At 34.8% G+C, this 16,894-nt stretch overlaps 1 protein-coding gene across 2 annotated transcripts; it reads right to left on the reverse strand.

Moving 5' to 3' along the window:
* Positions 1-325: 325 nt before the first annotated feature.
* LOC128985682 (protein yippee-like 5) lies at positions 326-16,527 on the reverse strand. Of its 2 annotated transcripts, none has more exons than XM_054405467.1 (3): positions 16,291-16,527; positions 8,103-8,273; positions 326-643 (listed from the first exon to the last, which is right to left on the reverse strand). In XM_054405467.1, the coding sequence occupies exons 2-3, from the start codon at positions 8,261-8,263 to the stop codon at positions 445-447; spliced, it is 360 nt and encodes a 119-aa protein (XP_054261442.1). In that variant the 5' UTR covers positions 8,264-8,273; positions 16,291-16,527; the 3' UTR covers positions 326-444. The 2 variants fall into 2 exon arrangements, with proteins under 2 accessions (XP_054261442.1, XP_054261433.1); XM_054405458.1 differs by having other exon boundaries at positions 16,280-16,521.
* Positions 16,528-16,894: the final 367 nt, after the last annotated feature.

Here is a 16,894-nt window from a genome sequence, read left to right on the forward strand (position 1 = left end):
TGAGCAACGCACTGAGTACTGGGGACAGTGGACGCTGCCCAGTGCGTTGCTCATGATGAACGTTGGTGGGGCCGACTGTTATTCATATTACACCTGTAATACTTAGCAATTGCTCGAATTCAAGCAACAGGGACACTAGTATTAAATAAAATATTATACTTTCAATATTTGACAAACACAAAAGAGGGATGCTTGGATCTTAAGCTTTGTAACAAGTTTCAGCAACTTAACAGTTTTAGACTTCTTTCACCACATGGTCCATTGTAATTGTTTACAAATAAGGAATAAAGTTATCCTTTGGGGCCATTAAAAAAGACAAAACGCATTATATTACCAACACTTATTATAATTTTATCATAAAAAACACACTCTATGTACAACTGTTATGTATGAAAAGTATAAACGTAGCCCAGAGTCCATAGTACAGCTAGCTACTAAGGGGCTTCAGTCATCACCCATATGTTCATCTATCCCATCACTTTCCGTTACAAGCGCTCTCTCTAGGATGACACGACCCTCCTTGTAGCGTTGATTCTCCTCAGTCGCAAACTCGTAGATCCACCCCAGTTTAGCATCACAGTTCTTGCAAGACACGTCCCTCACCATGTGTCTGCCTGTCAACATTACTCTGTCTTGAACCTCACTGAAACAGTCAAAAGTACTAGGTAGGCTAAGATCCAGAGGCTAAAATATGTCAATTTGCAATATTGGATTTTAGTGTGTGTATATGTATACAGTATGTACTATGTAATCCTGCTAACTGAATTTAATAATGGATTGGGTTGTTATCTTAGGTTTAATTTTGTGGTGCTAAACGGACTATTTTTGTGACTGGAATAGCGTAATGCAATCTCCCACTGGTTTTGTTGTCACAAAAAAATGTTAACTGTTTCTTTTTACTGTTTAGAAGGATAGGTTCACCAGATGGATCTGGTAGATTTTACCATTTAGTGTTCACTTTTGACCATGGCAGAGAAGTATAAGTCATACAATAAATATGTACTCTAAATAATCAATATGAATCAAATTAGACTTTAAATATATAAAATATGAATAAAAATAATAAAATGCTTATATCATATTTTGGTTATTTTTGTTTCATAGCCTAAGCCTAAAACGGTTCCCAAACTATCGGTCGCGAAAAACATTTAAAATGTTTTTTTACCGGGACTCATAATTTTTTATCACCAGAATCTACTTAGCACCAGAATAGTACCAAGCGGGCTGCAAGGTGCACAGTTATACATTAGAATATTCACAGTTTAACGTGATTGATAGTTTAACTCTATGGATTTTGAACACTCATTCAGGGGCAGATCTAGAACAGTCAAAAGAGGGAGGCGAACCGGGGGGTATGGAATTTGTGTAATTTAAGTGTCCAAAATGACAGTTTTAGACTATTTCTTTGTCCAAAGTTTAGTAAACAAATATTAAAATAAAATTTCCATTCAACTTTCATTGAGAGCAGCAGTTTTGCTATCAACTATTTTTATTACTATTATTGTTATGATTATTTAATGGAATAATTTTTTAACGTGAAATACAACGCAAGCACATAAGTTAACTTTAAAATTCTTGTTCGTTTTCAGCAGTGGCTAATAAATAAAAAAATAGTGGACTCAGTCGTGTTTCTGGAGCACTATCTGTGATATTATATTCACCACAAACGCACAATAAAGCCACTCAATCTATGTACCCTCCCACGGCTTTGACTATACCTCTCTTCCACGCCCACTTATGCTACTGCCTTTGTGACATTTAAATTTATAATCTCCCAATGACTCTTCTGTACTGTATGGACTGTTACACAGTATTTCTATCATCAAAGCTGGACTAAAATGGTTAGAAGAGGTTTAAAATTAATACATTTTTAAAATAAATAAATGTAGTAAATTTATTTTGTGGAGGAGGTCAAATATAAATTTTCACTTCAAACATAAATTTATACGATAACAGTTTGAAATGTGTCAATTGTAGAGAGTATTTTAAATTTCATGTTTGAAGTATTTATTGAACTGATTGAGTATAGGTAACCATTTAATCAAGGTCAAATACAATCTAAAAAATATTATTTTACTCAGACAATATTATAAAGGATTACACAAACAAATGTGGATTTTAGTGGAAGAGATAACACGAGGAAGTAACCAATTTTTGCAAAAAGAAAAAAAATATGATAGACGAGTATAAACAATATATATAGCTGATTTGATTATAAAATTTAAACATAAAACAAATTACTTCATTGCTAATGAAAACAAACATCATAAGCTTACTAGCTTACTTTGCTCATAAAAAAAACTAAAACATTAAACTTTACTTAGGCTAGCGTTACTTTTGAATAAGAATAACAAAACATAGCTTATAACAAATAAACATAATCTTACATTGGTTTAAAACTAAACTTAAATAAAAAGCTTCATTTGTTAATAAAAAACTGAAACTAAAAGTTAAAACTTAACTTAAGCTATGATTATGAACAACAAAACATTGTTGATAGCACATAAACATGATCTTATGTGGTTTAAAACTAAACGTAAATAAAATAAAATACCCCCGCCGCAGCTAACCTGCAGACTAAGCGAATTTCCATTTGACTGATTGGATTTACACTGAAATGTCTACTTAAAATATAACATTTATTCACAATTTAAATAGAATTAGTTTAACAAGTACATAGGTTTGCTGCATCAGGGAGAGTAAAAATGTTTTTGTTTTTTTTGTAAAATGTTAATAGTTAGTAAGAAATAAAAACATTTTCCAAATTTGATCAAAATATGTTCATAAACAAGCAAACTACAACAGTTTACTTATTCTCCATAAGAATAACATGGGAATTTTAAATTTACAATTTTTGGAATTTTCTCTGTAACCATTAGGCGCATAATAACGCTTCAATATACTAAATTATTTGTTTTTTTAAGCTCTACAAAATGGTTTTGGAAATAAATTGCTAAATTTTATGTTTTTTGGGTCAAATATGGGAAAAACCTATTTTTACCCCATAAAACCCCCCGTAAACACCCGTTCCCAAGGGCCGATCATCCTGGATCGCGAACTCGTTCGAATAAACGTAGGTTTACACGTTTGAACCAAATTTCATCAAAATCGGATCATTTTTGCTCGAGTTATCGTGCTGACGGACACATATATATATATGAATTTGAACGGATGGTGTTTTTGGCCTCTAGGGACCTCAAAACGAAAAAAAAAATCGGTCCCGCGTCCAGGTCTTACCATGAGTACTACGGTAATAGCTTATTCCCTATATGGGAAATTCGCTAAAAGCTTTCTTTGCTAATAAAAACTAAAACATAATATTTATTTAAACTGACCTTGCTTAGGAAAAACACAACTTGACCTTAAAGCTACTTAAAACGTTTTTGTTTTGGCCTACTAAAACGTCTTTGAGACATGTAAATAAGTTACTGTACATCAAATCAGGTAATTTACCAACCTATTGTAAAATCGCAAGAAGTAATTTTAATATGCACACCACATCCATGTAATTTTTACGAGTAAGGGTAAAACTACTAAAAATGTGAACAAACTACAGTAGAACGCATTTAAAAGTGTTCAGATTGTGAAATTAGGCCAAATAATGTTTAACTAACCAAATATCAATTATTTTCTCACAAATATAATCATGGCCTGATGGGTCAACTGTTGGTCGGTATTAGCATGTTTTTTAAACGATAAAGTCCAATCTGGTAAAACTATCGACCTCCAGTCAACGTTCTAAAAAAAAAATTTTGTTTCCCCAAAATTTTCGTTTTTTAGTGTTGATTCTGAAAATGATATTCAAAATGGTTAGGTTAGGTTAGGTTAGTTTGGTTAGGTTAGGTTGGATTAGGTTAACTAAATAATTTAAATTAACCTAACCTAAACTTTCCGAGCTCACAGACGGCGCATCCACAGTGTTCGGCAGCCTTTTTGAGGTTATTAGTGGTCGTATCACATTGAGCAGTATACCGTTGAATTTGTCGTGCAATTCCGCACAATTTGAGTAGCCACAACATAGGGTTTGAAAAGGAAATATTTTTTTTCCGTTTTTCCCCTTTCCCGGGAAAACGGTGCTTTTCCGCAAAAAACTAATATCAGCACTAAATAAAGAACATTTTAGAAAAAAAAATTTTTTTTAGAACGTTGACTGGAGGTTGATAGTTTTACCTCCAAGGTTATCGACAGCATTATCAATGTTTATGTTTATATCTTTGTGAACATATAATAATGCTAGTCCTGTTAAGCGGTCTTCTGTCATTCTTGACCTCATCCAAGTTTTCACTCTTCGTAAAGTAGAAAAACTCCGTTCAGCAGTTACTGCAGAAATCGGCAATGATGATAAGATTTGCAGTAGAGTCTTCAACAATGGATAGGCATTGCTATCGCATTTATCATAAGCTTCAGTGGATCTGGTGATGTTTTTTTAAAACTTTTCTGTGTGAACTGGAATTCTTGAGTGAAACTATTTAAAATTTATTAATTTGGAGACCATGCTATCAAAATTGTATGACATTAAGCCAAAATATGTCTTGCACAATGGCTCAACAGTTTCTTTTACCGTTGTTACGTCTGGAATCAACTAGCGTCTAGACTGCCAGTGCAAGTCCGAGGATCGGAGGATCGTGGATCAGATCAGTAGATCACCCCGGCGAATCATACCGGCGCATCAGCATAGCTTATCTAACTGTTCGCGGAAAATTGTTATCTGTATCACTGTCGCTGTCAAAACGTATAATTTCTTAATTTGTAGATTAAATTTGAATTAAATATAATTAAACTATCATAACCTAACCAAACTAACCAAACTTGCTGATAATGATAAACTAGAATGAAGGTTTACTAATCGAAAAATAGCTCTGTTCTAAAAATAAAATTATAAATGTCTCAAATTCAATTTTACAATCTTTTAATTATAAAATTAAACTATCATAACCTAACCAAACCAACCAAACTTGTGATATGAAAAAAATTGTTGACAAAAAGTTAGTGCTCCCGGTGGGTTTCGAACCCGGCACCTTCAGGTTATCGGACCAACACGTTATCCACTAACACCACAAAGGCTCATGACTCAGATCCGTATCGTTGCAGTAATGGTTGACGTCACGCCATCGGCACTGAGCGGTGGTGGGGGGTTTTCGATCTGATCCACGATCCTCCGATCCTCGGACTTGCACTGGCAGTCTAGATGCTTATCTGGAATCAAGTCAAGTTTCCCTGGTAACAAATTGTTCATAAAGATAAACAGATGGATGACATAGATTGAACACAACGTCAACATTGACCTAGGATACTGCAATTAGACAAACCATTCTTTTATGAAATCGTGTTCAGTTGTGGTTACGTTTGGGGGCGCCTATATCTGCGCCCCCAAACGTGAAAATATCACTTTTATTTTAACTATGAATATATTGTAGTTTAAATTAACTAATATGGGAAATTACGATGTACATTTATTCAATGAGGGTGGGTAATTATCAAGGATAGAACTGATAACGGTATGGGTAATAAACATTGACAATTACGTCATTAGCTTTACTAGCGTGTTTACTTTTTATATTCCTGCTATATGTGACCAGTTCTTTTTTTCAAATGAATGTTATTTGAACCAAATAGCTGTTTTAAAACAAACTGTTATTGTTTTTACTTTTCTTTGTTTACGCATATTTTTATTTAGCAATTAATGCAGTGAAATTGATATAAAGGATAGGTGTGACGATTAGTTTTGATGTTAGGACACCAAAGATAAATTATGTGTACTGTGAATTTTATTGGATATTATCGTTTTATTTTAGGTCGTTTCTATTCAAACCTACTGGAAATTGTGTATAGTAGTTGTATTGTGGTGATAATAATTATGGAAGAGGCAGGTATGCTATGGAGGGTGGTATCGTTGACTAGGTCTATACACTTCTCAATTAATTGACTATTACTCTCTCTACTGTAGGCTACTTATAATCAGCGTGCGTCTGTGCGAATCGGCTGCAAATCTCACTTCAACGCTTTTCACATGGTAAAAATTGCAGAATTCCTGTTTTATTGTAAAATTATCGAATTTAAAATGCATATCGTATAGGTCCATGATGGAATAAAAACATATTTGGTCACACAACATTTGTTTACAATATGATTTTTCACATTAAAACTGCAAGAAACTTTGTCTTTATATGTGTAAACTAGCCGATCTGAATTGTACACGGTTTTAACTGACTTCTGAATTCCCGTACGTAGGAGGCGCTAACACCTCGTTTATTTTAATTTTACTGACCATGTCTTGCCTAATTTCGTTTAAAATGTCTTGCGGCGCAATATGGAGAAGTGAACATTTATCATTGTTAAGTTTCATTCCATGGCTCTTTGACCTGACAGACATAGCATTCAGCTCATTATTAATTACATTAAAGGCTTTAACGTACAATTTTTTATCATAGGACAGATGTATCTGGCAATCATCAGCATAGAAATGTTAATTGCACGTTTTTACAATTTTTGTAATGTCAGCAGTGCCGGTGTATATATTGTAGAAAATTGGACCTAAGCATGTTCCTTGGGGAATTCCTTTTTTTTGACAGGGGAGATGATACTTTACCGATGATTTTTGTTACCTGAGTTCTGTTTTTGAGGTAAGATTCAACCCATTTTAATGCTGTGTCATTAAATCCGAAATAGTGTAGTTTGGCTAACAACAATTTATGAGATAATGAATCAAACGCCTGATAGTAATCCAACATTACTAAAGAGCTGCATTTACTATTATCTTTTGTTTCAAAGCAATCACTAGGGTACGGTATACAAATTTAGAAGCGAAGTGTAAGTGCTATGAATTTGTATGCAAGTGTTTCCTGAAACCTGATTGTTGTTTAGGTAAAATGTTTTCTTTTTTGATAAATTCTGAAATCTGCTTAACTACAATTTTCTCTAGAACCTTTGATAATGTTGGCAGTACTGATATAGGTCTTAGATCTTTAACATTCCTCGGATGCTTAGTTTTGGGCAGTGGGCTCACAATACTTTCTTTCCAGGCATCTGGGAAGTATCCTGTAGTTAGAGACTGGTTTATCAAATGAGTAATTGCTGAAAGGCAGTGGATTCATTAATTTAATCATGAAAATATTTATACCATCATTTCCCTTTGCTTTTGAGCTTATTTTATTTATTGCTTTATGGGCCTCTAGTTCTGTTACATGAACAAATTTAAATGCTTTGATGCCGTGTTTTATATTGTTCATGTGATATTCAATTAAGTTTTGATCTGATCAATTAAATATTTTGTCATTTATCTGTCCCGGTCCTGAAGGCAATGGATTAGTAGGGTTGTACTGTACATGTATCTTTAAGCAGGGTAACTCAAGTAAAAATCATCCGATTTTGATTTGAAAATACTTTGACTTTGACTTGATGAAAATTGGTTTAAACCAGTGGCGTAGCCAGGTTTGGAGCAGTGATGGCCCAAGCCGCCCCAGCTCAGGGGATCAGGAGATCCATCCCCGGGAAAAAAATTGAAAAATAATAACTGTAAACTAGCGTTTTTATGCAATCTAGACATAATAATTTTTAAAATATCCAGCACGACAAGACTATGGGGACCGGGTTTTGTGTTGGGGGGGGGGGGGGGGAGGGGGGTTAATGAGGTGAAAATAGGGGTTTCCCATTTTTTATTCTCATAACATGAAATTTTGTAATTTCTTACCAAAAAGTTGTGTAGGTATGAAAAATGATTCTAGGGAAAAATTCCAAAAAACTGTCAATTTAAAATTCATATGTTATTTTTATGGTGAATAAGTAAACTGTTATTATAGTTCGCTTGTTTATGGATTTGTATACAATTTGATAGTAATTTACTCCTGGCTATTAACATTTAGCTAAAGAACACACTTTATAAAATTCCTTGTAACCTAAGAACAACCTAAAACAAAAATAAACCTAACCACAAAATAATAGGTTTATCGAAAACCTAAGAACAAAATAATATTCCTAATACTGTAAAAGTACGAATCTGACATGTTTAAGGGAATATTTGAGTAAATATCTGATCTAGAAAATGGAAATTCACTAAGTCTCTAGGCAGGTTTTCTGCAGCGGGGTTATTCAATTTAGGGTACCTGTAGTTGAGGTTGACAACTTTGTTGAATAAAAAAGCTCTGCCTGTGGCACCAGTAAATCTTGTACTTATCAGTTCACTTCGGTTGGTTAAAATTGTGTCGCATGAGGCACAAGAAAACAGCCTGGAACCTCCAATATGGTCCAAAAATATCCGCCCCATTGTTGCTTTCCTGAAAAGAAAAGAACTTAGTTTAAATAAAGTTTAAAATATAGACATTTATTAGAGTTCATCTCACAAAAGTGTGTGTAAACTAAATAGTTTGAAATGTGCATATCGGCACAAAATTAACTTGTACTCAGGAGTAATTACACTGTATTACAACATTATTTAGTGAAATTTAAAAGAAAATTTTAAACAAAGTTAGATTTGGTTTGAATTACAGTACTTTAATACTTTTCAATAAAATGGTTCAAAGTAGGTATTTTAAGCCAAGTATGAATGGAGATGAGTGTAGGATGAGTGGCGCGATCTTGTAGTCTTGTTAGTGACTAAGGCCGACTTCTTCCTTAGACACAGCTGTTAATTAGCTTATGCAGCTAATGGCAACTAAGGGACCTACAGTTTATAGCCTAGTGAAATACGAACCAAATTTCCACTTTGGTATATATACAAATTGGTCTAATTTTCAGGATAGTACTGCAGATAGTCGTAGTTCTCACTAGTGTGTGTTCTCACCTATTTTGTTGATAATTTCTGGCCACAACTCTGTTAATAGCCTCATAGCCATCAAATTAACTAGTCTACTGACGTCAGAAAATAATTTTTTTTTTAATAGGATCAACCATCCACTACCTTTAGCTTGGATTTTGAGAATTTACTATATCTAGGCTATATAAATAAAAAGATGAATTGGATGATTCTTTTATCGTTGTGTTCCTTGGTGCCTTGGACTGCTATGTATATTTTTTGAAAAGTAAAGACAAAATTTTTGAACGTTTCAAAGAATATAAATATGAGGTGGAAAATCAAACAGGAAATAAAATCAAGTTTCTACAAACAGATAACGGCAAAGAATATTGTAATGGTGAATTTGACAAGTTCTTGAAAGAAAGTGGTATAAGGCGAAGACTAAGGGGCGGTTCACAAGCTCGGGACTTCATAGTCCGCGACCAAACGTTGGTCCCGGACTATATAAGCGACGACCAAAAAATGGGTTCACGAGTCAGAGCCTAATGATGTGAAAGCCGGGCCCAGTGTAGGTCGAGACCAAATCCATAGCGGAGCCTAATGGCAGGGATTCGCAGGGAATTTCTGTTGAGACGTTGGTAACAACCAGTAACAACAGTCTGGAAACACATGTGAAGCCACTGCTGCTGACATACGCACTTCCATTATAGGATGATCGTGAAAAATGGCTGAACCAAAACGTCCAAAACGATTATTTTTCTCGTATTTCATTGTCCCAATGCTCGCATATGATAATCTATCGAAGTTTATTGATTTATAAACACAACAATCCACGTTTGTATGAAATCATATTAATGGAAGTCTTTAGTGAAATATATTTTTCTATGTGCATTATTATAATTTAATTAAGATGCATGACATAAAATAACCAGGTATTTATAACCGGATGAATGCCTATTTTGCATAAACGCCCGATAATTTAGGATTGTGATTTTTGGATGGGATAATTTTAACTAAACTTATTTAAATGACACAATTATTGAAACTAAAATGTATTTAGAGGTAATGATTATTAGATATAAAAATCGTGTGTGTGTGCTGGATTTAATCGTGTCTGTAACCTTAGAATATTCTTTCCGTTATCAACCACTCTTTAATAATCTAACTGTAAAATGTTGAAAAAAATATTCTGCAGTTAGCTCGTAATATTATTTATGTTAACAGCTAAAGTTTTTAATTTACATTTTGTGCTGTTGCGATTTTTAAAATCTGTTTCATTACAATGCGTTTATATTTAGGAAAACATTGTTTTTTTTCTTTGGGCATAGTTTCGAACTGAAAATTTGATTTGTTCTGTTTTCATTACCAAACAAATAGCTACCATCCAAGCTTTACTAACATCCAATAAATCACCAGTTTCTCGATGAAAAGTGCCATCAGCCAAAAATATTAGTGCAACTAACATTTTTTCCAATTTAGAATACTGTAATGGATTTTGCTGTCGGAAAATCCGTGCCTTGGAGTTAACGCCTCAAATGACTCATTGACGGCATCTTTGGAACATTTGAATCTATCTTTAAATTTAAATTCATCAAGTCATAAAAGGGTTTTAGTCATGATAACGAGCTGGTCCTATGCGATTTAGTGGAGTGATGGTACATAATTGTTAACATAATACAGTATAGATATTTCATAGCCATATTCAATACACACGGCGACCAGTGAGTACAACACAAGACGGTGATACCACCGCGCGAACCGTACTCAACGACTGACGGTTTGCTTGATGTTTCCCACGGCAAAAAACTATTTCTGATAATTATGTTAGATAACGATGGTTTAACTGTGGCTGATTAGTTATATTTATATTCAACGCATAATTTTGTCGTTAAAATTATAATTACATGGGGCTTATCAATAAAATATCTTTGTTAAGATACTACTTTGTTACGTGCATAATTTATCTGTCGTTTTAAGTTGTTTGATGATTTTTTTTTCATGTTTTATGAGCCTTTTTACCATTTTTACATATTTTTTTAATATGGTGTTGTGGGTAATGAAATTGTTCGGAATTTAAAGAGGAACCATATTAAAACATTACTTTTTAACAAATAATAAAAATAAAGGAGCTAATTAGATAAAACCGGCATCGTGTCACCTTAAACCTGCCTCCTACCAGGTCTGAGTTGGAGACCAAACACCATTGTTCTTTTGGGCCCGAACCATCTCATTTGGGCTCGGACTTGACTCGTGAACCCACCGGGACTAATGATCAGAGCCGGGACTATCTGTAATTGGACTCGTGAACCCAACTTTTAAAACCGGGTTTTATCCCTGCACTAATTGTGTGCCGCCTATCAGTTTGGTCCGCGGCTTATATAGTCTCGAGCTCGTGAACCCGATTTTTTAAGTCACGGCCCAAATACCGGTTATTTCTGGATTCTGGGCTCGGACTACGATAGTCCCGAGCTAGTGAACCGCCCCTAACAGTTCCATACACGCCGCAACAAAATGGTTTGGCTGAAAGAAAAAATAGAACATTATTGGATATGGCAAGATGTTTACTGATAGAATCAAATCTACCAGGATGTATGTGGGCTGAAGCTATTAACACATCTAACTATATAAGAAATCGATGCCCTTCAAAAGCTACTGAACACTTAACGCCATATGAAAAATGGACTGGAAGAAAGCCTTCAGCAAGACACTTGAAAGTATTTGGATCAAAAGTATTTGTATTAAACAAAGCTTAAAGAAAAGGAAAATTTTATCCGAAAGCGGATCAAGGAATATTTGTGGGGTATGCAAGCAATTCAAAAGCATACAGAATTTGGATGCCGCAACAAAAGCAGGTTAAAATTGCAAGAGATGTAAAAGTTCTATCAAAAATGTACTATGAAAGAAATGAAGATGTAAATGATTACAATCTTCTTGAGCAAAACGAAATAAAAGAAAGTGATAAAAAAGATCAAGATTTTTGCATTATTCCTATCGAACAGAGCGAAAATAATGATGACCAGTCTGATTTTGACACTATATTTGAAGAAAATGACAGTGAAATGGAAAATTATATTATTTTCGAAGATGATATTGAAAATCAACCTGATGATTCACCAAGCTCAAATGATATTGAAAATCAACCTGATGACTCACTAAGCTCAAATGAACATTTAGACACTGATGAAATAAGTTCAATAAGATGAAATGGACTTGCTGTTGAAGATGATCTAAGTATTGATCAAATGGACGTTTCAACTGCTTTTCTAAATGGAGAAATAAAAGAAAAAGTTTACATGGAACTTCCTAACAACTTTGAGAGATACCTCCAAGAAATAATGGTGGATGAGAGTGAAAATGAAGATAAAATCTATTCAACAAAACAAAGAAAATGATTACTGACTTAAAAAATTCTCAAAACAAAAAGGTTTGTCTACTATAAAAAAGGCAGTTTATGGTTTAAAACAATCAGGAAGACAGTGGTATGAAGCTTGATGAAAAACTAAAGGAACTGAAATTCATACCATCTCAAGCTGATCCTTGTATATACATTTCAATAGTAGGTGGATGCAAATCAATAATCTCTGTATATGTAGATGACATTTTAATTGCTACAAAGAACCAAAAGTACCGCAATTACGTCAAAGCCCAGCTCATGAAAACTTTTGAAATGAGAGATTTAGGTGAACTAAGCTATTGTCTGGGGGTAGAGTTCACAAGAAAGAATGGAAGGATATCAATGTCACAAACGAAATACATGAATGAATTCCTGAAAAAATTCAATATGACTGACTGCAAACCAGCTGTAACTCCACTAACACCAGGTCTAAAATTGGTTAAAGGACATGAAAAAGATTGTAACTACCCATACCAAAATTTAATCGTTTCATTGTTTGATGTATTTGTCAATAGCCACAAGACCTGACATAACACATGCTGTGAGTTACCTGAGCCAATATAACTCTTGTTTTGGAAAAGAACACTGGATTGCTACAAAGAGGGTTCTCAGATATTTGCAAGGCTCAAAGAACTTGTGTCTTGAATTTTTCAAAACAGGAAAGCCATTAATTGGAGCAGCAGATGCAGATTGGGCATGCAGTGAAGACAGGAGATGATACACCGGTTACTGTTTTAAATTTGGCGGTGCTGTAATCTCCTGGGAATCAAAAAAGCAGAGGACTGTAGCTCTGTCTACGAGTGAAGCGGAATACATGTCATTGACTGAAGCAGCAAAAGAAGCCATTCATTTAAAACAATTGATTAATGATATGGGAAGACCTCAAGAAGTCATTGAAATATTTTGTGATAACCAATCAGCTATTACAATGGCTAAAAACTCCATTATAGGAAGTAAATCTAAACATATCAGTATCAGAGAACATTTTATACGGGAAAAAGTACAAAATGGAGAAATAAAATTGAACTACCAACCCACAGAATACATGGTTGCTGATATTTTTACAAAAGGACTAAGCAAACCAAAACATCACAAATTCAAAAGTGCCTAAGACTTTTACCTAGCTAAGTTTGGTGAGGGGGGATGTTGAATATTGCAACCCAACTCATCTAGTCTGGATTAGTGATGGACCATCATATGTTTTTACATTGTACATATGAAGTTGTTTACTAAATATAATTCAGTGTTGTGTTTGTAAGAAAATAAAAGAGTTTACAACAATTTATTCTTTCATTAACTTTAATTTCACCAACACAGGGTGTGTCCACCAACCAGGAAAACTAAGAAATCCGTTCGAATTATGCGTGAGTTTCTTTTAAACCGGGAATTATGCATGAAATTTATATTTCTACCTGGGATTTTCAATTTACCGCGATCGGGCATGACAACAGTGATGTTTCCATGACCGCGGGAGACGATAATATTTCTACACACGGCCGCGAGGGATAATCAGAATTTTCCGCCATTGCAGAAGACGATGATGATATCTACAGAGTCAGAACATTGCCACGACCACGGAAGACCACATGGTAATATCCACACAACCGCGGGAAACAGCAAGAATTTGGCCGCGATCGTGGAAGTCGATGATCTCCACACGACTGCAGGATATAATTAACATTTTGCCGCAATCGCGGGAGGCTATTACAATGTTTTCACGACCGTGGGAGACGATTACTATGGCTACAGGACTGCGGGAGATACAATAATGATACGAGAAAAACGAGAGGGATGATCAGGATCATCCCCCAAGACGATGATAATCCACATGTCCGCGGGAAAAGACCAGAATTTTGCCATTTACGGAAGACGATTATCTCCACATGGCCGCGGGAGATAATTACCATTTTGCCACAATCGCGCGAGGTGATTAGCCTACTATGTCCAAACGACCAAGGGGGACGATTATGATGTCTTTACGGCCGCGAGTGGTGATCAGAATTTGCCCGCAATCTCGCAAGATGATGATCAGGGTTGGTACTGATTTAGGAAAATGAAATTTCCTGACTTTTCCAGGTTTTCCAGACTGATATTATACTTTTTCCAGGTATACCGTAAGACGATATCGAATACGGCATCCAGTTCAGATCGCGGCAATGTCAACCGGTACCGTGTGTGCGACAGGCCTGTTCGTTGTGTTTTTGTTAGTAATTGTAAAATGTTATTCGTGTTCGAGTTATGTGTTTCAACTATGACGACGCTACTTCAGCTGAATGTTCAACGTCTGACGATGGCATTATAATGCCGAAACGGCCGTAACTCAAGTTACAACAGTTTGAGCTGTAAACGAAGGTAAATACTTATTTTTAATTAGTATCACAGCTCAGGGGCTAAAAATGGATTTTAAGATATCGAATAGTCAGAATCAAGAATTATTAGAACAAATGTAGGCCTAAATAGTTTATTCATAAAACCAATAAGAAAAGAATTAAACATCTGGAATCTGGAAAATTAAGAGTACCAACTAACTTAACCTCACACTTTATGTTCTACTTGGCCTTGACTTGACACTAGCAGATAGACGATACGGTGCTTCTGATACTGATATATATCGATATTTTGCTTGCGATATCATCGGCTTATATCAGAAGAAACATGTGATATTGGAAAAATAACTACCATGCTTGTACCGGAGACAAAAAGTAGTACCAAACTAAACTATTAAATGTTTCAACTAACAGAATAAAATTTTTTTTATAAACTCCTACAAGTGCAGTTTTTTTTAGTTTATTAAAGGTTGAATCAGTATTGGTATAAATTCAATGAGGAATTGTATTCAGTATCGTATTGAAATTGAAACGATGAATGTAGGCCTATCCTTCCGCGCATCGCGGTGCTAGCCATGTTTCCATACGTGGGATTATTATCCCGAAAACAGGATTTTTAGAGCATGAGCAGGATTTGAAGGGGATGTGGGATAAAACAGGAGTTTTGGCTATGACATCCGTTTTTATTTACTATGCTTTACTTTAGTGAAAAACTAACCCCAATCGAAAAAATTACCTTAACAAAATATAATAGCAATGTTAAAACAACTATTTTTTTAACACAATATGTCTAATTTAACACTCAGAATTTAACATCAAAAATCTTAAGGGATTAAACGGGATTTCTTAACCCAGTGACCAGGATTATATTCTTTTGGTCGTGTAGAAACACTGGGAGCTCGGTGCGTTCAATTAAAGCCAGTAATCAGAGGGTGATGATAGAATGTCTGTCGATGTTCGATGTTTTTTATACCGATGGTAGGTTCCCGATGTTTTTGTTACATCGATGTTTTCGTCAAACTTTGATGTTTTTGACCAAGTATTGAGACGTAGATGCAAAATGTAGCATATCTGTAAAAAATGTAGTCTTTCAAGAGAAATTCCAGATTTTTTCCAAAATTCCCTGACTTTTCCAGACCAACAAAATTCCCTGACATTTCCAGGTTTTCTCTGACCGTACCAACCCTGGATGATAATGACCACACGACCACGGGAAAAGATCAGAATTTTGCCTCATTCGCGGTAGACGTTGATGATCTCCTCACGACCACGGAATATGTTCATATATTTCCGCGATGATTGAAGACAATAATTATGTCCACACGACCACGTAAATAGTCAGAATTTTGCCTCAATCGCAGGAGACGATTACGATGTCTACTCGGCCGCGAGGGATTATCAGAAGTTTACCGAGATCACATGCAAAAACAACCAAAGTTTTTCTTTTATTTTTCAATTAGCCTATTTTGGCACCCTCCAAAAAAATCCAATTGCCTGGCGCCCTAGGCACGTGCCTACCGTGCCTATTCGGTAAATCGGCCCTGGTTCAGTGTTAAAAAACATGCAACAAAGTAGTTTAGTTTAGGCCTACCTAATGTAATCCAAATTGTAGTAGGCCTTTTTAAAGATGTTAACTTCTCAAGTTGTGACATCAAATTACACATAACTTACAAGCATGCATAGGAAAGAATTTAATTATTTGTTTATATAACAATGGTAGGCTTACAAATAAGTTAAAATATTTATGTATTACAGTACCATATTACCCTATGGGTCGAGAGTACGCCTATTACTACGCTACATAATTAGTAGTAAACTAATTCTCACCTCAAGCTTACTTTTGGCAGTTAAGTTATTTCAGGGTATGAATTAATTTTTGACACAGTACACTAATTAATTACTTCAATGGTTAACTAAACGTCAAGTTAGATTTTTTGGTTATTGTAGAGTTGACTATTCCTGTCGAGTAAATTAAGTTAAATGTGTTGCTTAGTTTATGGTATGACGGATTCTTCACTTGACAAATGCCAAATGGTAATGGTAATAAATATGACAATTTCAAGACAAACTCTGAAACTCAGAGTAAAATTAATAAAGACAGCTGGGTTTGACATGTAGAAGTAGAACAACGATCGTGAAGACAGCTGGACGGCTGGACCTCTGGCTGAATCGCTGAATATTAAATGAATACCCCCGCCACAGCAAACCTGCCGACTAAGCGAATTTCCATTTGCCTGAATTGATTTTGAATTGAATGTATTTAATTAACATTAGGTTTTATGAGTACCTAGGCTTGGTGCTACAGGGAGGGTAAAAAAGTGTATTTTTGGTAAAATATGAATAACTTTGTATAAAATAAATAAATTTACCAAGTTTGATTAAAATATATCCATAAACAAGCAAACTACAACATTTTACAATATTCTCCATAAGAATAACATG

The sequence above is a fragment of the Macrosteles quadrilineatus genome, unplaced genomic scaffold, assembly GCF_028750875.1.
Source record: "Macrosteles quadrilineatus isolate MER2022 unplaced genomic scaffold, UCM_ALF_1.0 Scaffold_1__1_contigs__length_201487025, whole genome shotgun sequence".
NCBI lineage: Eukaryota > Metazoa > Arthropoda > Insecta > Hemiptera > Cicadellidae > Macrosteles > Macrosteles quadrilineatus.

Bases quoted from the DNA above. Each gene is read 5' to 3' on its own strand.
- LOC128985682 (XM_054405467.1), bottom strand. From the start codon at position 8,263: ATGGGGCGGATATTTTTGGACCATATTGGAGGTTCCAGGCTGTTTTCT. The intron at 644-8,102 runs GTACCCTAAATT...TGACTGTTTCAG, and splicing joins GTTGTCAACCTCAACTACAG to TGAGGTTCAAGACAGAGTAA.